Source organism: Nerophis ophidion, unplaced genomic scaffold (genome assembly GCF_033978795.1).
Source record: "Nerophis ophidion isolate RoL-2023_Sa unplaced genomic scaffold, RoL_Noph_v1.0 HiC_scaffold_61, whole genome shotgun sequence".
Lineage (NCBI taxonomy): Eukaryota > Metazoa > Chordata > Actinopteri > Syngnathiformes > Syngnathidae > Nerophis > Nerophis ophidion.
This window is the reverse complement of record NW_026906983.1, coordinates 382,501-408,888: the sequence shown is the minus strand read 5'-3', so window position 1 is coordinate 408,888 and position 26,388 is coordinate 382,501. Positions and strand designations below refer to the sequence as shown.

General features: G+C 40.8%; 1 protein-coding gene across 6 annotated transcripts in view; it reads left to right on the top strand.

Moving 5' to 3' along the window:
* The first annotated feature begins 8,847 nt into the window (after window positions 1-8,847).
* LOC133547095 (oocyte zinc finger protein XlCOF6-like) overlaps window positions 8,848-26,388 on the top strand; it is a 106,387-nt gene continuing 88,846 nt past the window's right edge. For 2 of the 6 annotated variants that reach the window (XM_061892912.1, XM_061892919.1), the window contains exons 1-4: window positions 8,856-9,265; window positions 10,117-10,648; window positions 10,868-10,982; window positions 17,510-17,692. In XM_061892912.1, coding sequence (XP_061748896.1) covers window positions 10,139-10,648; window positions 10,868-10,982; window positions 17,510-17,692 — 808 coding nt within the window. In that variant the 5' untranslated portion in view covers window positions 8,856-9,265; window positions 10,117-10,138. Of the gene's footprint in view, window positions 9,266-10,116; window positions 10,649-10,867; window positions 10,983-17,509; window positions 17,693-26,388 lie in introns of all 6 variants that reach the window. The other 4 variants (XM_061892914.1, XM_061892915.1, XM_061892916.1 and 1 more) reach the window with 4 other exon arrangements.

The following is a 26,388-nucleotide window of genomic DNA, read 5'->3' as shown; positions in this document are numbered from 1 at the left end:
CGTTGCCGAGAGGAAGGATGGCGGCGGAGGACGCGCCGGTCGGAGAGCCGTAGCCGGTAGCGTTGCCGCGGGAGCCGCGAGGCATGCAGGAAGTGGCGGACGCGCCGGTCGGAGAGCCGAAGCCGGTGGCGTTGCCGCGGGGAGAGGGTCCGCGTCTGTAGGCTGGGACCGCACAAACCTGGCCTTCAAGTCCTCCAGGAATTGTGCGGTCCAGAACGTCGGCTGAGGATTGCCGACAGGGATTCTCGCGAGGTCACAATTTTCTGGCTCGAAGTTACTGTTGGGATGTCGCATGGCTGCAGTTGTGTGACCTCAAGTATGCAAAAATCCAGGAGAGCAGAAAGCAGGTAAGATGATTTTAATTTCATCAAAGTAAAAGATATAAACAGAAAGCAGTCTTGCATGGAGATGTTCCCAACATAGGTTTAACTTCGAGCACTGAGGAGTGCTCGAGTGAAACATAAATAGGCCTATGTTGATTGACCGCAGCTGAGGACCGCTGCCAATCAACGGCGAGTGTGACAAAAACAGTGCTCAGCGGAGTAAACAGGAAGTATGACAAAATAAGAGCACTGAACAGGAAACAAAGTACAAAACACGAAAAACTATCAGAAAGTAAGTGACAGATCGTTACAAATCCTTGTCAATGTGATGACACATGAGCCCCAAATGATGACATCACAACTACGTGGACACAAAGATCAACATCAACATGATTCACTGGCAAAATATTGTTGAAAGATGCAGATTGAAGGTGTTTTCTCAGCCTTAAACAGCCAAAGAAGACATCATGTAAATTGTGCAGATGTGAAAGAAAAGTCCAAGTGTGATGAGGTCCCTCAGCGATGGAGACATCTCTCTGTGTTCCAGTGCACAAAGCATCCTGGAGGAAGAAGATGACTCAGCACATTCCCAACAAAAGCAGGTGCAGATGTTAGCATGTGGCAGAGTGAACATCATCTTCACACAAAGTCAGAAGAACATTTGGAGGTGCGTGAAAAAGCAAAGTCCTCACTGTGCTGTGTGTCACTCAGCCTTCAGCCTTCAGCCTTCAGCCTTCACGTCTCTCTGAGAGCTGGTTACCACCGTCACCAGCTGGCGGAGCACAAAACGCACCGTGAGCTGCTTACGCTGCTCATGCTAAGCCCACACCTCACTCTGGTGAAGGAAGTCCATCTTCACTCATATCACATCTTTGCAGCTGGGAATTCTGCTCTTCTACTTCCTGACTAGTCTAAGACTAAGTCTCCAAACAGGTTCAGCTTGGCTTCAAGGCTCATGTGCAACCAACCCTCCAGTGTCTTAGTCAGGTCAAAAGTTTACATACACCTGTAAAGAACATCATGTCATGGCTGACTTCAGTTTCCAATCATTTCTACAACTACCATTTTGTGTGATGTAGTGATTGGAGCACATACTTGTTGCTCACAAAAAACATTCATGAAGTTTGCTTCTTTTATGAATTTATTATGGGTCTACTGAAAATGTGCTGGGTCAAAAGTATACGTACAGCAATGTTAATATTTGCTTACATGTCCCTTGGCAAGTTTACCTGCAATAAGGCGCTTGTGGTTTTTGACCCCTCCTCTTGACAAAATTGGTGCAGTTCAGCTAAATTTGTTGGTATTCTGACATGGACTTGTTTCTTCAGCATTGTCCACACATTTAAAGGCCTACTGAAATTTGATTTTCTTATTTAAACAGGGATAGCAGGTCCATTCTATGCGTCATACTTGATCATTTCGCGATATTGCCATATTTTTGCTGAAAGGATTTAGTAGAGAACATCCACGATAAAGTTCGCAACTTTCGGTGCTAAGAGAAAAGCCCTGCCTCTACCGGAAGTCGCAGACGATGACGTCACATTTTTGATGGCTCTTCACATATTTGGATTGATTTTAATGGGAGCCTCCAACAAAAAGTGCTATTCGGACTAAGAAAACGACAATTTCCCCATTAATTTGAGCGAGGATGAAAGATTCGTGTTTGAGGATATTGATAGCGACGGACTAAAAAAAAAAAAAAAACGCGATTGCATTGGGACGGATTCCGATGTTTTTAGACACATTTGCTAGGTTAATTCTGGGAAATCCCTTATCTTTCTATTGTGTTGCTATTGTTTTAGTGAGTTAAATATTACCTGATAGTCGGAAGGGTGTGTCAACGGCCGGGTGTTGACGCCAATGTCTCAGGGGAGTCGACGGCAGCTATGGACGGCACAAGCTCAGCTTTTCTCCGGTAAGAGGCGACTTTTTAGCCACAATTTTCTCACCGAAACCTGCTGGTTGACATGTGGTCGGGATCCATGTTCTCTTGACCGCTGTGATCCATAGGAAAGTTTCACCTCCAGGAATTTTAAACAAGGAATCACCGTGTGTTTGTGTGGCTAAAGGCTAAAGCTTCCCACTCCATCTTTCTACTGTGACTCCTCCAATATTAATTGAACAAATTGCAAAAGATTCAGCAACACAGATCTCCAAAATACTGTATAATTATGCCGTTAAAGCAGACGACTTTTAGCTGTGTGTGTGTGCAGCGCTCATATTTCCTAAAAACCTGTGACGTCTTGCGTACACGTCATCATTACACAACGTTTCGAAGACGAAACTCCCGGGAAATTTAAAATTGTAAATTAGTAAACTAAAGCGGCCGTATTTGCATGTGTTGCAATGTTAATATTTCATCATTGATATATAAACTATCAGACTGTGTGGTGGCTAGTAGTGGCTTTCAGTAGGCCTTTAAGTCAGGACTTTGGCAAGGCCATTGTAAAACCTTAATTCTAGCCTGATTTAGCCATTCCTTCACCACTTTTGAGGTGTGTTTGGGGTCATTGTCCAGTTGGAACACCCAACTGCGCCCAAGACACAAAGTCTGGGCCGATGATTTTAGTTTTTCCTGAAGAATCTGGAGGTAATCCTCCTTTTTCTTTGTCCCATTTGAAGCACCAGTTCAATTAACAGCAAAACAGACCCAGAGTACAATACTACCACCACCATGCTTGACGGTAGGTTGGTGTTCCTGGGATTAAAGGCCTCACCTTTTTTCCTCCAAATATATTGCTTGATATTTAGGCCAAACAGCTAAATTTTTTGTTTCATCTGACATCACATGGACAAAGATAAGACCTTCTGGAGGAAATTTCTGTGGTCAGATGAAACAAAAAGTGAGCTGTTTGGCCACAATACCCAGCAATATGTTTGGAGGCGAAAAGGTGAGGCCTTTAATCCCAGGATTCCTGTCATCAAGCGTGATGGTGGTATTGTTATGCTCTGGGCCTGTTTTGCTGCCAGTGGAACTGCTGCTTTACATCGAGTGAATGGGAAAATTAAAAAAAAGAGGATTTGCTCCAAATTCTTCAGGACAAGCTATAATCATCAGCCTGGAGGTTGGGTCTTGGGCGCAGTTGGGTGTTCCAACAGGACAATGACCCCAAACACACGTCAAAAGTAGTAAAGGAATGGCTAAATCAGACTAGAATTAAGGTTTTAGAATGGCCTTCCCAAAGTCCTGACTTAAACGTGTGGACAATGCTAAAGAAACAAGTCCATGGCAGAAAACCAACACATTTAGCTGTACTGCACCAATTTTGTCAAGAGGAGTGGTCAAAAATTCAAGCAGAAGCTTGTGGATGGCTACCAAAAGCGCCTTTTTGCAGTGAAACTTGCCAAGGGTCATGTAAGCAAATATTAACATTGCTGTATGTATACTTTTGACCCAGCACATTTGCTCACATGTACAGTAGACCCATAATAAATTCATAAAAGAAGCAAACTTCATGAATGTTTTTTGTGAGCAACAAGTATGTGCTTCAATCACTACATCACAAATAAATAAGAGTTGTAGAAATGATTGGAAACTGAAGTCAGCCATGACATGATGTTCTTTACAAGTGTATGTAAACTTTTGAGCACGACTGTACATGAAGACAGACACACTAAATGGATTGCGCTCTCTATTTTGCTCATTTCAGAGACTCTGGGCATAAGTTAAGTAGATGAGGTTTGCACATGTTTTAATACACACAAACCTTTAGTACAAACTCCGTTTCCATATGAATTGGGAAATTGTGTTAGATGTAAATATAAACAGAATACAATGATTTGCAAATCATTTTCAACCCATATTCAGTTGAATATGCGACAAAGAGAACATATTTGATGTTCAAACTGCTAAACATTTTTTTTTTTTGCAAATAATCATTAACTTTAGAATTTGATGCCAGCAACACGTGACAAAGAAGTTGGGAAAGGTGGCAATAAACACTGATAAAGTTGAGGAATGCTCATCAAACACTTATTTGGAACATCTCACAGGTGTGCAGGCTAATTGGGAACAGGTGGGTGCCATGATTGGCTATAAAAGCAGCTTCCATGAAATGCTAAGTATTTCACAAACAAGGATGGGGCGAGGGTCACCAATTTGTAAGCAAATTGTCGAACAGTTTTAGAACAACATTTTTCAACGAGCTAATGCCAGGAATTTAGGGATTTTACCATCTACGGTCTGTAAAATTATCAAAAATTTCAGAAAATTTGGAGAAATCACTGCACGTAAGCGATGATATTACGGACTTTTGATCCCTCAGGCGGTACTGCATCAAAAAACGACATCAATGTGTAAAGGATATCACCACATGGGCTCAGGAACACTTCATAAAAGTACTGTTAGTAACTACAGTTGGTCGCTACATCTGTAAGTGCAAGTTAAAACTCTGCTATGCAAAGCCAAACCCATTTATCAACAATATCCTGAAATGCCACAGGCTTGGCTGGCCCCGAGCTCATCTAAGATGGACTGATGCAAAGTGGAAAAGTGTTCTGTGGTCTGACGAGTCCACATTTCAAATTATATTTGGAAACTGTGGACGTGTTGTCCTCCAGAACAAAGAGGAAAATAACCATCTGGATTGTTATAGGCGCAAAGTTGAAAAGCCAGCATGTGTGATGGTATGGGGGTGTATTAGTGCCCAAGGCATGGGTAACTTACACATGTGTGATGGTATGGGGGTGTATTAGTGCCCAAGGCATGGGTAACTTACACATGTGTGATGGTATGGGGGTGTATTAGTGCCCAAGGCATGGGTAACTGAATGGGAAAGAATTCCACTTTCAAAGCTTCAACAATTAATTTCCTCAGTTCCCAAAGGTTTATTGAGTGTTGTTAAAAGAAAAGGTGATGTAACACAGAAGTGAACATGCCCTTGCCCAACTACTTTGGCACGTGTTGAAACCATGAAATTATAAGTTAATTATTTTTTCCCCCAAAAAAACAAAGTTTATGAGTTTGAACATCAAATATGTTGTCTTTGTAGTGCATTCAACTGAATATGGGTTGAAAATGATTTGCCAATCATTGTATTCCATTTATATTTACATCTAACACAATTTCCCAACTCATATGGAATGGGGGTTTGTAGATCAGGCCCTTGATGTTCTTTATCATTAGCACTCATCAAAAGTTGGCTGTGATACTTTCTATTGCGTGCGCTTACACCAGTATCAAGGAGGGAAGCTTTTATTTCCCTGCTAAACTTGTAACAGGTGTCTACATCACACCTTCAAACAGCAAGTTTGCAAGTTAACCCTTACAAAGATAACAACAATCCAGAATGTAACAGAAGGTCAATATTATATTGAATATGGCTGACATAAAGGTGTATAACAAAGATGAATAAATGATATTAATAACTTCAACTTACAAAGTGTGTGAGTGATGCTTCTTCACCACTGCTTTGTTTATTGTTCTGGTTTCCAAGAAAGAGAAGATGTTTTACTTAGCAGCTGGATGGTATTGGGCTGATATGAAAGAGAAAGCAGGTGAAATTCACATCTCATGAATGACAGCAGATACTTTTGTGTCCCTCACCTTGTCTGCCTGGGCGACGCTTGATGATGAAGATGAAGATGATGATGGGGGTGGGGGCCGCCAGGAGGAGCACCACAGCCAGCGTGGCAGTGACGCTCACGTTGCCTGTTGGTATGGTGTGATTGATTTGTTTGACAAGTCACATGAAGGAACATCAGGTGCTTCCATTGACACTATTCAACATGTCCTAGATGTGTCTTTCTCACCTTCATGGCTTGCTTCTTCTCTCCAGCTTGGTGACCAGGTCCTCCTTCACGCCAGACAGCTGGAACACACATTCCTACTTGCCCTCCACCTCCACCCACATCTGGAAGGTTCCGTCGTGGTTGAGGAGCAGCTCTCCGTGCTCCACCTCCTCCATCTGCTCGCCATCTTTCCTCCAAAACAAGTGGGCTCGGTCGGGGTAGAAACCTGTCGCCGTGCAGCTGACCGGAGAGGATGGACTCTTCTGGAGGAGGAACACCTTTGGAAGCTCTGCCCAGGAAGTCACGTGTGAATGGAGGATGACGTGGAGAGAAGATGGAGGTAAAGATGGAGAGAAATGGAGAGAATGGAGGAATAGAGGTAGAGAATAGAAGCGAATAAAGGTAAAGATGGAGAAAAAAGGAGAAAACGGAGGTAAAGATGGAGAGAAAAGGTGAGAATGAAGGTAAGGATGGAGCAAATAAAAGGTAAAGAAGGAGAAAATGCAGTTAAGATAGAGAAAAAAGGAGAGAATAGAAGTAAAAAGAAAGAGAAAAGGAGAGAATGGAGGGTATTATGGAGAGAAGAGGCAATAATGAAGATAAAGATAGAGAGAAAAGGAGGAAAGGGAGAATGAAGGTAAAGATGGAAAGAATGGAGGTAAAGATGTATAAGGCTTGAAAAAAAATGATCCTCTTGGATCACATTTTTCAGGACCTTACTCGGCACCAAAACTCTCCAAATCTTGCAAGCAAAAAATGAAATAGTTTAGGAGCCCCGAAGCCAAACATCAAATATTAACTCTTGAAAATGTGAATGATTGTGCCCCTCGCCCCAGATTCACGTATCGCCACCAACATCACCAGCGGCGTCTATCATGACAGGAGGAACGTAAAAGTCTCAAGAAGCCATATTTGAAAGCCAAAATGAAGTCGGCCATTTTGGTTTCCATCAGCCATGTTGAAGTCAAAAAGGGGTGGTACTTGAACAAACTCCTCCTCGGGACTTTGACCAAACTTTGACCTGATGGCTCGCCACACAACTTTACACATTTATAACACAGCTCCACAAACTGAGATTGTACTCAGAGTTGGTACAAATGATGATGATGACACCCTGTCGTGCAGAATGGGTCAGTACCTGTTGGTACCCATTGGTGGTGGGCGGAGCCTGGCAGCCAAAACTGCCCCTCGCCATCAACCATCAAGTTGTCTTTACTTCTCTTTAGATGATGGGATCTCATTGCAAACTGATATGAGACCTTTAATTCGGGGTCTGATCATGACTAGTCATTGATATCGACACCAACATCGCCCCCTTGTGGTGGAAAATTATAACAGTCATAACTTCCTTCCACATTCTCCAATCTTCCTTTTTATTTTATTTATGGTGGGTCGAGATCATCGTCATTCTACATCCTGTACGCAAATTCAAAATGACTTTTTCATACTTGGCACATTTTCTAACATAATCTTGTTAATATGCTCAATAAGGTTCTATTCAAATGTAATACAAGTAATACGTAAGACTTTATTTTCACACTTAAGTAGATTTGTTTTCAGGTGAAAAAGATGCCACCTCACTAAAAAGATTATTGTTTAACTATTTATTTTCCATGCATTAATTTAGATCCAGAACAAACATTGTTATATATCTTATTATATTATAATCATTACTATAATTGAATGTAAGTTTGTGTAAAATATTTTCACACAACAAAGTGTGAATACATGTTGTAATGTGTGGTGTCGAATTAAAATTGATGTAATACAATTAGGTATGGCAAATGCATTTTGTTTACTTGCCAACTATTCAAATTATATTTAGTATACATATTTAAATAATGTCATGTAATAGGACTTCAACATTATTTATGTTAATGAAATAGTTTATTTGCTAACCAGTTCTACTTCTGATTATCTTTTTTTTTTTATTGAACAATTAAAAATACATAAACAATGTTTAGACACATTAAGGTACTTTCAATACAATATGAGTCAATGTTTTTTTAATATTTTACTCAGCAATATAATAAACATCACATTAAATCCAATCCTCCGACAAACAAAACCCGTCAAAGAAAGTAAAAGTAAATATGAGAGACCATACCAATAAAATAAAATTTAAAAATATAAATAAATAATAAACTTGTGCTTGAACATACTTACTTAGAACCACTTAAATTATTTCAGTAAATATAATAATTTAAGTGTTTTTTCTATTTTGTACAATCTTCCAAGACTGAATTAATAAATTGAAATCATTAACACAATGTTAGAATTTGTATTTCACTTTAAGAAAGAGACTTTTGTTTATGAGAGCAAATGTTTCACACTTTATAAACATTGAAATTAATTCACGACACGATTCACGCATGCGCGAAGATCACGTCACTTCCTGGACTTACAATTGGTTTTATGACGGAGGTCCTGCGACATCACGTTCTGTGATATTTGAATGTTTTATTAATGTTTTGTATAGAAATAGATTATCTAGGAGTAAACGGGAATAACAATAAAAACACGTGGAAGGGTACATTTAAATAAATCAGGCAGTAATATCGCTACAATTTCTAGCACTTTCACTCTTGTCATTGCAATAAATGTCGCAGGGGGGCGCCACTGAACCCCAACATTAAAGCTTTGTTTGATATACTTTGAATTTATTTTTGAAAAACAAGACACTCTTTTACATCACGTTGTATTTCAAATACATATTACAGGTTATAAAAGCATGGTAACAGTGACAGCAGGCAATATCTTATATAGAGCTACCTCTTCGTCCACTCGGCTGTGACGTCATTCCCAGCTTCCGGGGAAAACAGAAGACATCAGAAAGAGAACATCGAAGGAGAAAGACGCTAATAAGTCAGTCCTATTATTTGTTCTCCAGTTTGAAATATTTTTGTCTTATAAAATACATCTTTGATTCTTTATTTAAGGATAAAGTGCTAGATGCACTGTGCCGCTTCTGGTGCTATCTTTGCTTGTTAGTTAGCTTAGCTCGCTAGTTAGCTTAGCTTGTTAGCTGCTAACAAAGAGACGCGCACGTTATCAACACATCGCTAAGTAGAGATCAAGTGATTGATTGATTGATACTTGTATTAGTAGATTACACAGTACAGTACATATTCCGTACAATTGACCACTAAATGGTAACACCCCAATAAGTTTTTCAACTTGTTTAAGTCTGGGTCCACGTTAATCAATTCATGGTAAGTGTGAGTAAAGTGTTGTGATTGTGTGAAAATGTGCCAAAGAACCATAGCAAAGTATGAGGAGGAACTCATACAGTACTATGTAGAAAGTAGCATTTAAAGTACAAAAATACTGCAGGAAAATAAATGAAAATATAATTTCAAATGGGTAAAAGGCTATGTATATTCTTAGTTATAAGTAGCCGCAACCTGTATATTTTCTTTTGGATAAGGACTTCCACATATTGGTGGTATAGCAGGCAAACAAATTAGAACCTTTTATTGAGTGAAATCTGGGTTGAATGTGATTTTTACAACTACCTTTGGTGTTATAATGGTGAATATATTTTGAAGTATCTAGACAGGTACATGGGTATTTTAGTGGTATGGTGTATCTTGTACACCAGACCAACTGCAAGAAGATGTACTCTGTCAGATACCAAGAGCCTCCCATGTTAAGGAAATGGTTGGCGGAAAGGTGAGCCCGAGATGGACGGTTGAGTAGAAGCCCAATCATTTTGTTTTGGGCTGTCTAGAGTTGGTTTTTCAGGGCTTTTAAGGCGTCAAGGTACCAAACATGAACTCCGTAGTCAAAGTGAAGTTAAATGAGTGCTTGTGTTAGAGTCTTAAAGGGGAACATTATCACCACACCTATGTAAGCATCAATATATACCTTGATGTTGCAGGAAAAAGACCATATATTTTTTTAACCGATTTCCAAACTCTAGATGGGTGAATTTTGCTGAATTAAACGCCTTTTTATTATTCGCTCTCGGAGTCAATAATAGAGGGAATCAATCTGCAATTTTCTCAATCGCATTACAAACACCGAGTCAAATCAGCTCTGTTATTTTCAATTTCTTCGACAGTTTTCCGTACCTTTGAGACATCATGCCTCGTCAGTGTGTTGTCGGAGGGTGTAACAACACTAACAGGGAGGGATTCAAGTTGCACCACTGGCCCAAAGATGCCAAAGTGGCAAGAAATTGGACGAAATTTGTTCAAAATACGAGGGTGTGGGGAAAGCCGACGAAATGGTCAGTGGTTTGTTCCGCACACTTTACCGACGACAGCTATGCTACGACAGAGATGGCAAGAATGTTTGGATATCCACTGACACTCAAAGCAGATGCATTTCCAACTATAAAGTCAAATAAATCTGCCGCCAGACCCCCATTGAACGTGCCGAAGTGTGTGAGCTATTCAGGGACAAAGGAACTTGATAGCACGGCAAGCAGTTTGTTCCGGCAGATGAGCGAGCTAAACCCCCTTGATGTCTTGGCTCACACCGCTTCTACCGAAGATGATCAAGTGAAGAATATGGGCCCTAGCTTCCCTGGCCTGCCGACATCAACTCCAAAACTGGACAGATCAGCTTTCAGGAAAAGAGAGCGGATGAGGGTATGTCTACAGAATATATTAATTGATGAAAACTTTATTCATTACTCGCGGTTTTACGTAAATAAATATACTTAAACTGTGTTTACCAATAATTTAACTTAAAAACATTTATTTTTTTCAATCATTCGAGTACATTCGGGTAGTCTTGTGTAATGCAGTATTTTGTGTCTCTTTAGGTATGGTTAACCTGAGTGAAGTCTCCCCATTATTTTGTTACAGGTGTTACAGGACCTTTTTTCGAACTCTTATCGACATTCCACTGAAGAGGATGATTATCAAACTTTTTCAAGAGCGGATATTGGAGTTCAGATATACCCTGATGTGAAGTCTAAAGGTAACAATTAATGTTTGAGTACGCTGTGGAATACTCATGATACGGGAGATGGGAAATAGTACGATTAAAATACTTATCACAATGATAAATGTATATTTCACAGGTGTCCAGGTATTTCTACCCACCAGCGGGGTGATCCTACTATGTAAGAAATAGGGTTGTACGGTATACTGGTATTAGTATAGTACCACGATACTAATTAATCATATTGGGTACTATACCACCTCTAAAAAGTACTACTTCTATGAGTACAGCAATGTTTTTAGGCATCACATCTTCTTTCATTTAAAAAAAAAAAAGAATATTATGTTTATAAACTCAGAAAATATGTCTCTGGATACATGAACACTTGAATATGACCGATGTATGATCATGTAACTACCTTGTATCAGATTGATACCCATATTTGTGGTATCATCCAAAACTACTGTAAAGTATCCAAACAACAGAAGAATAAGTGATTATTAAATTTTAACAGAAGTGTAGATGGAACATGTCGAAACAGAAAATAAGAAGATATTAACAGTAAATGAACAAGTAGATTAATAATCCATTTTCTATCACTTGTCTTTTGTAATTTTGACATAAAAATAGAATATAAATGACACAATATCCATCCATCCATCCATCCATCATCTTCCGCTTATCCGAGGTCGGGTCGCGGGGGCAACAGCCTAAGCAGGGAAACCCAGACTTCCCTCTCCCCAGCCACTTCGTCTAGCTCTTCCCTTGGGTTCCCGAGGCGTTCCCAGGCCAGCCGGGAGACATAGTCTTCCCAACGTGTCCTGGGTCTTCCCCGTGGCCTCCTACCGGTTGGACGTGCCCTAAACACCTCCCCAGGGAGGCGTTCGGGTGGCATCCTGACCAGATGCCCGAACCACCTCATCTGGCTCCTCTCGATGTGAAGGAGCAGCGGCTTTACTTTGAGTTCCTCCCGGATGGCAGAGCTTCTCACCCTATCTCTAAGGGAGAGCCCCGCCACACGGCTTGTACCCGTGATCTTGTCCTTTCGGTCATGACCCAAAGCTCATGACCATAGGTGAGGATGGGAATGTAGATCAACCGGTAAATTGAGAGCTTTGCCTTCCGGCTCAGCTCCTTCTTCACCACAACGGATCGGTACAACGTCCGCATTACTGAAGACGCCGCACCGATCCGCCTGTCGATCTCACAATCCACTCTTCCCTCACTCGTGAACAAGACTCCTAGGTACTTGAACTCCTCCACTTGGGGCAGGGTCTCCTCCCCAACCCGGAGATGGCATTCCACCCTTTTCCGGGCGAGAACCATGGACTCGGACTTGGAGGTGCTGATTCTCATTCCGGTCGCTTCACACTCGGCTGCGAACCGATCCAGCGAGAGCTGAAGATCCCGGTCAGATGAAGCCATCAGGACCACATCATCTGCAAAAAGCAGAGACCTAATCCTGCGGTTACCAAACCGGAACCCCTCAACGCCTTGACTGCGCCTAGAAATTCTGAGCTGCAACCTTATCGTGGTAGAAGAGTTTGCGTGTCCCAATGATTCTAGGAACTATGTTGTCCGGTGGCATAAATCCCCCTAGTAGGGTCTCCCAAGGCAAACAGGTTCTAGGTGAGGGATCAGACAAAGAGCAGCTCGAAGACCTTTATGAAGAAGAAAAACATGGACCCAGATTTCCCTCGCCCGGACGCGGGTCACCGGGGCCCCCCTCTGGAGCCAGGCCCAGAGGTGAGGCAACATGGGTCACCACCCATAGCAGGGGCCATAGAGGTCGGGTGCAATTTGAGCTGGGCGGAAGCCGAAGGCAGGGCACTTGCCGGTCCGATCCTCGGCTACAGAAGCTAGCTCTTGGGACGTGGAACGTCACGTCACTGGGGGGTAAAGAGCCTGAGCTAGTGCGCAAAGTCGAGAAATTCCGGCTGGATTTAGTCGGACTCACTTCGACACACAGCAAGGGTTCTGGAACCACTTCTCTCAAGAGGGATTGGACCCTCTTCCACTCTGGCGTTGACGGCAGTGAGAGGCGACAGGCTGGGGTGGCAATTCTTGTTTCCCCCCGGCTCAAAGCCTGCACGTTGGAGTTCAACCCGGTGGACGAAAGGGTAGCCTCCCTCCGCCTTCGGGTGGGGGGACGGGTCCTGACTGTTGTTTGTGCTTATGCACCAAACAGCAGTTCAGAGTACCCACCCTTTTTGGGAAGACTTGAGGGAGTACCGGAACGTGCTCCCCCGGGTGATTCCCTTGTCCTACTGGGGGACTTCAACGCTCACGTTGGCAACGACACTGAAACCTGGAGAGGCATGATTGGGAAGAATGGCCGCCCGGATCTGAACCCGAGTGGTGTTTTTTTATTGGACTTTTGTGCTCGTCACAGTTTGTCCATAACAAACACCATGTTCAAACATAAGGGTGTCCATATGTGCACTTGGCACCTGGACACCCTAGGCCGCAGTTCCATGGTCGACTTTGTAGTTGTGTCATCGGATTTGCGGCCTTATGTTTTGGACACTCGGGTAAAGAGAGGGGCGGAGCTTTCTACCAATCACCACCTGGTGGTGAGTTGGCTGCGATGGTGGGGTAGGATGCCGGACGGACCTGGGAGGCCCAAACACATTTTGAGGGTCTGCTGGGAACGTCTGGCAGAGTCTCCTGTCAGACAAAGTTTCAATTCCCACCTCCGGAAGAACTTTGAACATGTCACGAGGGAGGTGCTGGACATTGAGTCCGAGTGGACCATGTTCCGCACCTCTATTGTCGAGGCGGCAGATTGGAGCTGTGGCCGCAAGGCAGTTGGTGCCTGTCGGGGCGGCAATCCTAAAACCCCTTGGTGGACACCAGCGGTGAGGGATGCCGTCAAGCTGAAGAAGGAGTCCTATCGGGTCCTTTTGGCTCATAGGACTCCGGAGGCAGTGGACAGGTACCGACAGGCCAAGCGGTGTGCAGCTTCAGCGGTCGCGGAGGCAAAAACTCGGACATGGGAGGAGTTCGGGGAAGCCATGGAAAACGACTTCCGGACGGCTTCGAAGCGATTCTGGACCACCGCCCGCCGCCTCAGGAAGGGGAAGCAGTGCACTATCAACACCGTGTATGGTGCGGGTGGTGTTCTGCTGACCTCAACTGCGGATGTTGTGGATAGGTGGAAGGAATACTTCGAAGACCTCCTCAATCCCACCAACACGTCTTCCTATGAGGAAGCAGTGCCTGGGGAATCTGTGGTGGACTCTACTATTTCTGGGGCTGAGGTCGCTGAGGTAGTTAAAAAGCTCCTCGGTGGCAAGGCCCCAGGGGTGGACGAGATCCGCCCGGAGTTCCTTAAGGCTCTGGATGCTGTGGGGCTGTCTTGGTTGACAAGACTTTGCAGCATGGCGTGGACATCGGGGGCGGTACCTCTGGATTGGCAGACCGGGATTTTGGTTCCTCTCTTTAAGAAGGGGGACCGGAGGGTGTGTTCCAACTATCGTGGGATCACACTCCTCAGCCTTCCCGGTAAGGTTTATTCAGGTGTACTGGAGAGGAGGCTACGCCGGATAGTCGAACCTCGGATTCAGGAGGAACAGTGTGGTTTTCGTCCTGGTCGTGGAACTGTGGACCAGCTCTATACTCTCGGCAGGGTTCTTGAGGGTGCATGGGAGTTTGCCCAACCAGTCTACATGTTCATTGTGGACTTGGAGAAGGCATTCGACCGTGTCCCTCGGGAAGTCCTGTGGGGAGTGCTCAGAGAGTATGGGGTATCGGACTGTCTTATTGTGGCGGTCCGTTCCCTGTACGATCAGTGCCAGAGCTTAGTCCGCATTGCCGGCAGTAAGTCGAACACATTTCCAGTGAGGGTTGGACTCCGCCAAGGCTGTCCTTTGTCACAATATGTTACTGCATATGTGAGCAGACTAAATTAGGAGCTTTTGTTTGTTTACTTACTGCACTACTAGAAGACAAGTTGTCTTGTATGTTCACTATTTTATTTAAGGACAAACTTGCAATAAGAAACATATGTTTAATATACCGTAAGATTTTTTTTTTGTTAAAATAAAGCCAATAATGCAGCACTTTGTGGTCACTTTTATTTAGAAAATTATCGAAATACATTTTGGTACAGGTCCCTGTACCAAAATATTGTTATCGGGACAACTCTAGTAAGAACGGAACTCGTCGGTCGATTCTTTGACTAACTTAGTAGTCTTATTTTCACTGGAGGGATTAGTCTCTACAATGCAGCCAAGATAGGTAATCTCATTTTTGTTTGTTATAATATTGTCACCCACTTTGACTGTGAAGTTATTTACTTTTTTGAGGTTAGGAATTGACCCAAAGACCTGTGTATTTGCAAGTACCGGGGCGAGTCTTATTTCGGCAGTTTGTCATTGAAAGCCTTGCTAGTCTAGGTCTTGAGGATTGTAGCTTCGCTTATTTTGTGGCCGTCAGCCTCGGTTCCATGTTCTTTATGGGTACAGAAAATGATGGAATGGTCACTTAAAGGCCTACTGAAAGCCACTACTACCCACCACGCAGTCTGATAGTTTATATATCAATGATGAAATATTAACATTGCAACACATGTCAATACGGCCTTTTTAGTTTACTAAATTACAATTATAAATTTCCCGGGAGTTTCGTCTTGGAAACGTTGTGTAATGATGACGTGTACGCAAGACGTCACGGGTTTATAGGAAGTATGAGCACTGCACACACACACAGCTAAAAGTCGTCTGCTTTAACCGCATAATTATACAGTATTTTGGACATCTGTGTTGCTGAAACTTTTGCAATTTGTTCAATTAATATTGGAGAAGTCAAAGTAGAAAGATGGAGTTGGGAAGCTTTAGCCTTTAGCCACACAAACACACAGTGATTCCTTGTTTAAAATTCCTGGAGGTGAAACTTTCCTATGGATCAGAGCGCTGTCAAGCCAACATAGATCCCTACCAAATGTCACCCAGCAGGTTTCGGTGAGAAAATTGTGGTTAAAAAGTCAGTTCTTACCGGAGAAAAGCTGAGCTTGTGCCGTCCATAGCTGCCGTCGACTCCCCTGAGACATTGGCGTCAACACTAGCGTGGACTCACACCTCCGACTATTAGGTACTATTTAACGCACTAAAACACTAGCAACACAATAGAAAGATAAGGGATTTACCAGAATTATCCTAGTAAATGTGTCTAAAAACATCGGAATCCGTCCTGATGCAATCGTGTTTTTTTTTTTTTTTTAACTTTTTTTCTTTTTTCTCTAGTCCGTCACTATCAATATCCTCATACACAAATCTTTCATCCTCGCTCAAATTAAAGGGGAAATTGTTGTTTTTTCGGTCCGAATAGTACTTTTTGTTGGAGGCTCCCATTAAAAACAATGTGAATATGTGAGGAGCCATCAAACATGTGATGTCATCGTATGCGACTTCCGGTAAAGGCAGGGCTTTTCTCTTAGCACCGAAAGTTGCGAACTTTATCGTGGATGTTCTCTACTAAATAATTTCAGCAAAAATATGGCAATATCGCAAAATGATCAAGTATGACACATAGAATGGACCTGCTATCCCCGTTTAAATAAGAAAATCTCATTTCAGTAGGCCTTTAAGCCGCACACAGTAGTTCCACTTGTGGTGATCTGAGACTGGTCAGAAGTAACAAGGAGGTCTATGAAGGTTTAAAAGAACTCACTTACTCTGGTAGTTTGCCTAATGAGCTAAGTGAGACAATGTTGGTGGCACAGTTTAGTGAAGGTTTTAAAAATGGGTGCATCCTTTCAGGACATATCTGTGTTCCAGTCCCCAAGAAGATGTAAACCTGTATCAACATGTTTACACAAAACTCACACACTCACCAAATACATTTTGTACTGTAATCAAATCTAATAATTTCGCTTCCTGATTTTCACTTACATGCATCAATAAGTGAAAGTAAACATTTAATTTCAATAACCAAAGTAGTCAACATTTGATTTATTAAAAGAACATAAAGGTGACTGACTTTCCTTCAGCGTGTCGTAGATGGTCTCCAATTCCTAAAGTGGAATTGTTGATGAAGATACTCCATGAAACAGCACATATTAAAACATGCTTTTCGTAAAAGTTCCTTTTGGCCCAGCTAACAAAATGACCACCAAAACGTATTTTGCATGATAAAAAAAACATACCACGAATGTTTTTTTTTTTTTGTGGTTTAGATTTTTTTTTATTTCCATGATACTGAAATGATGGTAATGACAATGTCATTATAATATTATGGTTAAGTTTAGAGATAAAGATTAGGTGTAATAGACTGTATAGAGAATAAAATATTTACACACTTTGCCCAATCAATGCTGCCTTGTACTTATAAAAACTTTTCAAATTGCCCCTCATCAGATTTCAAAGTCGTTTTTTTGTACTCACTGTACCACTTTTGAATTATTTTAGGAAACAAATGGGTATTTCCTGTGTTTTTATTGGTTGTTTTGCTACACAATGTTAACACAACACACAAATGAACACAAAAAATGTAATTGTGTTAACACTGTCAGTTCAAAAATATTTTTATTCTCTATTAATTGTTTTTACTTATTTACCCAACAGATGTCCAGCATCCCCCCCACATGAAAGAGGAAGAGGAGGAAGTGTGGATCAGTCAGGAGGGAGAGTGTCTTCTATGGCAGGAGGAGGCTGATGTCAGCAAGTTTCCACTGACTGTTGTCTCTGTGAAGACTGAAGAGCATGAAGACAAACCACCTGAGTCCTCACAGCTTCATCACAGTCCAAGTAAGCACAACATTTTATTCTCAGGGCATTCAATCCATCACAACTGGACTCTTCACTTTGTCTTACAAGACCTTTGTCCTCTCATCCAAGTAGGCTTCATCACTTCATGCTCATACACTTCAAGTCTTAAATCTAATCACTGGAATTTAGAGGGGAACTGCACTTTTTGGGGGAATTTTTCTATAGTTCACAATCAATATGAAAGACATGACGATATATATATATATATATATATATATATATATATATATATATATATATATATATATATATATATATGTATATGTATATGTATATGTATATGTATATGTATATATATATATATATATATGTATATGTGTGTAGGTGTGGGAAAAAATCACAAGACTACTTCATCTCTTCTACTTTTTTCCCACACCTATATATTGCGCTCTACCACGGTATCGAGCACTATTCTCTGGATAATCCAATCAAGACATATATATATATATATATATATATATATATATATATATATATATATATATATATATATATATAATATATTTTTAGATCACATTCTAACTCATAAATGTAAATAAAAGTCCACATGCAATGGAGCCAATGAGAGGTCCTCCATAACCATCCAAAAAGCGCCAACAATACTACATTTGCATTTTGTGGTTTGGATACCAACCAAGTATTAGTGATATTGTTATTATGAGTGCTAACGCAAACAAACTATTTATAGCTTGTGTGTTTATTTTGACATCACCGGCTGGTGAGCTCCTTCCTCGCCTCGGTGCTGGTGAAAGATTATTCCAGATTATGAATTGTGCCTCTTACCTGACAAATTGGTACCCTTTGACAGCTAATTTAGGCCCGAAAAGAGGCTTGGCTTCACCCCCCATACCGTGCGACGATTATGAGTCTTCATCTAAACGGGAATATAACAAGAGTCTATCAATCTGCGTCATAGTGACAGCAGACCTTGTACAGTAAGTGGTATTTTAGAAAGTAGGTTGGCTCTCAGTAAGTATGCAGTGTGTAATATTCAGTGATGTTAAAAAAAAAGCAAATGTAGTGATGCTTTTTTGAAAGTAATGCGCTAATAAGCTAAAATATGTAAATATTCCATCTTTTTAAAAAAGTACCTGTTACTAAATGACATATATACCTACTGCATGTACATAAAACCTTAAAGGAGGTGTTTGGATACTTTTTAAGTTCTTTGTAGGCAGAATCAATCAATCAATCAATCAATGTTTATTTATATAGCCCTAAATCACAAGTGTCTCAAAGGGCTGCACAAACCACAACGACATTCTCGGTACAGCCCTCATAAGGGCAAGGAAAAACTCACATCCAATGGGACGTCGCTGACAGTGGCAATGATGACTATGAGAAACCTTGACGCAGTCAAGGCATTGAGGGGATCCGGTTTGGTGGCTGCAGGATTAGGTCTCTGCTTTTTGCAGATGATGTGGCCCTAATGGCTTCATCTGGCCAATATCTTCAGCTCTCACTGGATCGGTTTGCAGCCGAGTGTGAAGCGACTGGGATGAGAATCAGCACCTCCAAATCCGAGTCCATGGTTCTCGCCTGGAAAAGGGTGGAGTACCATCTCCGGGTTGGAGAGGAGACCCTGCCCCAAGTGGAGGAGTTCAAGTACCTCTGAGTCTTGTTCATGAGTGAGGGAAGAGTGGATCGTGAGATCGACAGGCGGATCGTTGCGGCGTCTTCAGTAATGGGGACGCTGTATCGATCCGTTGTGGTGACAAAGGAGCTGAGCCGGAAGGCAAAGCTCTCAATTTACCGGCCGATCTACATTCCGATCCTCACCTATGGTCATGAGCTTTGTGTTATAACCGAAAAGACAAGATTACGGGTACAAGCGGCCCAAATGAGTTTCCTCCGCCGGGTGGCGGGTTTCTCCCTTAGAGATAGGGTGAGAAGCTCTGCCATCCGGGAGGAACTCAAAGTAAAGCCACTGCTCCTTCACATGGAGAGGAGCTAGATGAGGTGTTTCGGGCATCTGGTAATGATGCCACCCGAACGCCTCCCTAGGGAGGTGTTTAGGGCACGTCCAACCGGTAGGAGGCCACGGGGAAGACCCAGGACACGTTGGGAAGACTATGTCTCCTGACTGGCCTGGGAACGCCTCGGGATTCCCCGGGAAGAGATGGACGAAGTGGTTGGGGAGAGGGAAGTCTGGGCTTCCCTGCTTAGGCTGCTGCCCCCGCGACCCAACCTCGGATAAGCTGAAGAAGGTGGGTGGATGGATGGCCAAGTAATACTCCAAAAGTATAGTCCACTAGCATGTATCAGTAACATAACATGACTGACAGCACATGCATGTCCATTACTGATCATAATGCCACGCATACACATGCCAGAATGAGAAGTGACACTGATAGGTTTTCAATGTAGTCAGTCCCCAGGAAAAGTGATTTGTTTAAAGTCAGTAAAAAAATCAGATAATGTTAACACAATGTCTAAAAGGCAAACATTTATCCATGAAAGCATAATATCATATAATATACATGGCTTTATGTTAAAACAATGTCTAAAAAGAAAATATTTATCCTTGAAAGCATATCATCTACATGGCTTTTAGCTCAAAATGATGTCACTACACACATACCTACTCAGTGGCCTAGTGGTTAGAGTGTCCGCCCTGAGATCGGTAGGTTGTGAGTTCAAACCCCGGCCGAGTCATACCAAAGACTATTAAAAAAACGGGACCCATTACCACCCTGCTTGGCACTCAGCATCAAGGGTTGGAATGTGGGGTTAAATGCATTCCGGGCGCGGCACCGTAGAGGACAAATTTCACCACTCCTAGTGTGTGTGTGTGTGTGTGTGTGAGACAATCACTGGTACTTTAACTTAACATCCATATCATGAACACGCACATTAGCTTTGTGTGTTGATCTAACGCAGGGGTCGGCAACCTTCAGCATACAAAGAGACATTTTAGCCCGTTTCCCCCCAAATAAAACCCACCTATAGCCACAAACTCTGTTAGATTCCTAAAATGACGATAACACCACTCATAGTTTTGTTACACGTGTGCTATAGGATTTATGAAATCAAACACTTGATTGATTTGTAGGTATAACAAAGCAAATCATCAAATTGTTTTGAACATAAGAAACAAAATACACTCTTCCTTCCCTTATTAATGAATTGAAATTAAAAAATCAACTCATTCCAACATTCTGAAGGCATACATCTGTGGAATATTCATTTGACTAAAAATTAAAAACAACTACCTATTCATCAATAAAAACAGCAAATTTATAAAAATGTAAGTAAATAAAATATCTATCTTTGTTGATCCGTCCATTGCTAGGGGTTGACCGCTAAAAACAATTTAATTGCATGGCAGCAAGAGATGTCGCATAAGGGCTGTGACATACATTTACATCCACAATATATTCACATGGGTTTTATTTTCCTATGACAAGATCCCAGAACTCTCCAAAATAACAACTGTTGAATTAAAATAAACCAACTAAATAAAATGAAATATAATAGATCAAGTAACCATTATTTGTTAACATTCGGTTTCAAAGCCGAAGGGAGCCAGGGAGGCATGAAAGAACCTCATGTGGCTCCAGAGCCGCGGGTTGAAGACCCCTGATCTAACGCTAGCTATCATTGAATATAGATTCAATGTAATTAGCAATTGTAAAGAATATAGACACTAAAATGTTCTGGTAAACCACTAATGGTAACAATCTATCCTTTGGTGTTGTGTGTGTGTGTGTGTGTGTGTGTGTGTGTCTGTCTGTCTGTCAACCTTGACGAGTTATGACATCATGGTGTTGTTACAGTGTAGTTTGAGTGGGGTCATGTGACTGCCAAGCTCCGTTTGATTGGTGAAATGGAGTCAAAGGTCACGAGTGCTTAGTTTGGATTGGTGAAATGAAGTCATGTGACCGTGCCCGCTGTAAGAAGTCTTTCTAACGAGCTAAATGACTAAATGCCAGAAGCAGCATGCAGTGGAAAAGTGGCTTTATTTACAATGACGTTAGTATCTTTAGTTGTTGAATTGAAATCCACGGTGACTGGCTAGTTGTTTGAGTAGAAGCTAAGCGAGAGGGGTAATGCTGTGTGCACATGGCTACAAATGTAGCTTACCACCACCAAAGTGTGAATGTGGTGTAAATGAATGAATGGCACTTACTTCTCTGTGAGCGCTTTGAGTGTCTAGTACAGAGCTGGGAAAATATTTTGACTCTGCGGCCACAAAACTGTGCCAAGGTGTGTGGGTATAAATAGTACATACACAATTAGCTGTAAAAATCTGCTGTACAGTATGTGTGTTTGGATCTCTTTTTTCAGGAACATTAATACCAAAAATCACAATGTCCGAAAGAATTCTAAAAAAGTTATGACAGACCACCTCATAAAAACCGGAATGCAATTTAAACATGTTTTACTGAATGGGACACTGAAAATGTACATTAAAATAAAGAAAGTGGGATTAACAATATTAGCTATGAACAATAAAACACTGAATATTAAAGGGGAACATTATCACAATTTCAGAAGGGTTAAAACCAATCAAAATCAGTTCCCAGTGTCTTATTTTATTTTTTGAAGTTTTTCTTAAAATTTTACCCATCACGCAATATCCCGAAAAACGACTTCAAAGTGCCTGATTTTAACTGTCGTCATAGCCACACGTCTATTGTCCTGCGACGTCACTGCGTGAAGCCAACAAAAACAAATATGGCAGATAGCACAGAAAGGTATAGCGTCATTAGCTCGGTTTCAGACTCAGATTTCAGCGGCATAAGCGATTCAACAGATTACGCATGTATTGAAACGGATGGTTGGAGTGTGGAGGCAGATAGCGAAAACAAAATTGAAGAAGAAACTGAAGCTGTTGAGCCACATATCATGACAGACAGCGGCAACGAGGACGAATTCGGCAATCGCCTTCTAACCAACAATTGCATCTTTTGACCGCCGGTGCAACTTTAATCCGACGATTGGTAAGTGTTTGTTTGGCATTAAATGTGGGTGGAGGAAAAGGCTGGATGCAAATATAGCTAGGTGACGGACTTCCTGCCGTCCATGTGTGGGTTGCCGTAATGATGGACACATGACGCATCGTAGCAGGTTTGACTTTGATTTATTATTTCAACAATCATTACGTCTTCTTGCCTGTCTGTCGCGCCAATTTCTAGCGCGCCGGCTGATCCTGCTCGTCGCTTCGGTGTACCTTTCGGTGGCCGTTTGTTGTGTCTTTGGTGGGGGCGCATCTCGCTCGGGTTCTCCTTCGTCGCTCTCGTGGTCGTTCGGGTTGCATCGTTCCGCACCTACTTATCTTCCGATCGTTCCTCCTTCGCCTCTTTTATGCTGCAGCAGCAGATGATAGGATTGAGCGCAGGTGTGTGGTGTACGCACCTTGCTCTGATTGCTGCTGCCGCGCGGCTCCGAGTGTGTCACGCCTCTCCTCTCCGCCGCATGCCCCGCCTCCTGGCCTCCATCTCGGTCAGGACCACTGCTCTTCTCAGCCTGCTGTCGGCCCGTCGACTGCGTCTCTCCACAAGCTACAAATGAGGCATAATGATGCAATATGTACATACAGCTAGCCTAAATAGCATGTTAGCATCGATTAGCTTGCAGTAATGCTGTGAACAAATATGTCTGATTAGCACACAAGTCAATAACATCAACAAAACTCACCTTTGTGATTTCTTTGATTTTATCGTTGGAAATGCATCTGCTTTGAGTGTCGCAGGATATCCACAAATTCTTGCCATCTCTGTCGTAACATAGCTGTCGTCGGTAAAATGTGCGTCCAATTTCTTGCCACTTTTGCATCTTTTGGCCACTGGTGCAACTTGAATCCGTCCCTGATCGTGTTGTTACACCCTCCGACAACACACCGACGAGGCATGATGTCTCCAAGGTACGGAAACACTCGAAAAAATGGAAAATAACAGAGCTGATTTGACTTGCTGCGTGTAATGTGTTTGAGAAAGTGGCAGATTGCTTCACGTTTTGACGTCACAATTGAAAAAGCGTTTACATCGCCAAATTCACCCTTTTAGAGTTCGGAAATCGTTTAAAAAAACATATGGTCTGTTTTCTGCAACATCAAGGTATATATTGACGCTTACATAGGTCTGCTGATAATGTTCTCCTTTAACATATATTCATCGCTCCTCTTTTACTTCTCAAACGATAGACATCTTTTACAATCAAGCAAAAACACAACAAAAATGTAAGAAACAGCAAAATGTGAATGCAAAGTGTAATAAACAACTACAATATGATATCTTATCAATTTTATGCAGAAATGTGTCGTCTAAATTTGCTTCCGCATCTCTTCCTGACACATGAGTTTCGGGCTGGCTGCTCTGAAAACAAATCTCTTTGTTCCTGGTCGGAGCTGCTGTGACGTAGATTACCGTAATAACTGCTACAACACTCGAAAGCGCAGATTTCAACCATGTAATTACTTTCTATAGTTCAAGACTTACGGTCGTTTGAAAACAGCACCGCACATCACAATGGCGGCTACAGTTTTGATGTTAAAGCTCTAAAAAAATTATGACGAACGTCCAGTGGGCCAGATTGAAAATCTTAATGGGCCACATGTGGCCCATGGGTCGTATTTTGCCCAGGTCTGGTCTAGTGTATAAAAAAGTGCTATATAATTGTAATCCATTATTATTATTAATGATACTGCTATCTGTATTTTTTGTTCCAGCGGACCGATTGAATAATGATACGCTGTCACACTCAGTTCAGCTGCTGTCGCTACACATTATCATCAGCGCTAAATGATGACAAATAAGGAAGCAACACCACACAAACGTTTGTTGCATAACAATATTTTATTTTCAAAGTCACTCACAAGGTGTCATTTTGAAGTGAACACACTTTTCTCACGACGAGTCACGGCCGTGTTTTATCAACCGTCCTTCGGGCGATCCATTAATCCACAGGCCAATTACTACACACACACACACACACACACACACACACACACATACATTGGTAGCGCGACACTCAATATGGCTTCCGGTCCATCACTCAAATACGTCCGTATGCAACATGAGCACAAAAATTCCTACTGTACATGCAAACTCACATAACATGCTAATTGATTGTATTAATTTATATAATATATTTGATATGATGTATCATGTAAAAGGTAAGTGATGCCATACCTAAATATTATTTCTAGCTGAGTGTAATTATAATGAATAGAACCCCATATATACTATATCAGGGGTCACCAACCTTTTTAAAAGCAAGAGCTACTTCTTGGGTACTGATTAATGCGAAGGGCTACCAGTTTGATACACACTTAAATAAATTGCCAGAAATAGCCAATTTGCTCAATTTACCTTTAATAAATAAATCTATATATATATAAAAAAATGGGTATTTCTGTCTGTCATTCCATCGTACATTTTTTTTCCTTTTATGGAAGGTTTTTTGTAGAGAATAAATGATGAAAAAAACACTTAATTGAACAGTTTAAAAGAGGAGAAAACACGAAAAAAATGAATTTAATTTTGAAACATAGTTTATATTCTATTTTGACTCTTTAAAATTCAAAATTCAACCGAAAAAAATTAAGAGAAAAACTAGCAAATTCGAATACTTTTGAAAAAATTAAAAAAATAATTTATGGAACATCATTAGTAATTTTTCCTGATTAAGATTAATATTAGAATTTTGATGACATATTTTAAATAGGTTAAAATCCAATTTGCACTTTGTTAGAATACATAACAAATTGGACCAAGCTATATTTCTAACAAAGACAAACAAAAATTTGAAAAGAAATTCAAAAGACTTTGAAATAAGATTTAAATTTGATTCTTATCAATTTTAAAATTCAACCGAAAAAAATTAAGAGAAAAACTAGCAAATTCGAATACTTTTGAAACAATAAAAAAAAGAATTTATGGAACATCATTAGTAATTTTTCCTGATTAAGATTAATATTAGAATTTTGATGACATGTTTTAAATAGGTTAAAATCCAATTTGCACTTTGTTAGAATACATAACAAATTGGACCAAGCTATATTTCTAACAAAGACAAACAAAAATTTGAAAAGAAATTCAAAAGACTTTGAAATAAGATTTAAATTTGATTCTTATCAATTTTAAAATTCAACCGAAAAAAATTAAGAGAAAAACTAGCAAATTCGAATACTTTTGAAACAATAAAAAAAAGAATTTATGGAACATCATTAGTAATTTTTCCTGATTAAGATTAATATTAGAATTTTGATGACATATTTCAAATAGGTTAAAATCCAATCTGCACTTTGTTAGAATACATGAAAAATTGGACCAAGCTATATTTCTAACAAAGACAAACAAAAATTTGAAAATAAATTCAAAAGACTTTGAAATAAGATTTAAATTTGATTCTACAGATTTTGTAGATTTGCCAGAATTATTTTTTTTATATTTTAATTATAATAAGTTTGAAGAAATATTTAACAAATATTCTTCGTCGAAAAAACATTAGCTAAAATGAAGAATTAAATTTAAATGTATTTATTATTGTTTACAATAAAAATAAATAAATAACTCGAACATTGATTCAAATTGTCAGGAAAGAAGAGGAAGGAATTTAAAAGGTAAAAAGGTATATGTGTTTAAAAATCCTAAAATCATTTTTAAGGTTGTATTTTTTCTCTAAAAGTGTCTTTCTGAAATGTATAAGAAGCAAAGTAAAAAAATAAATGA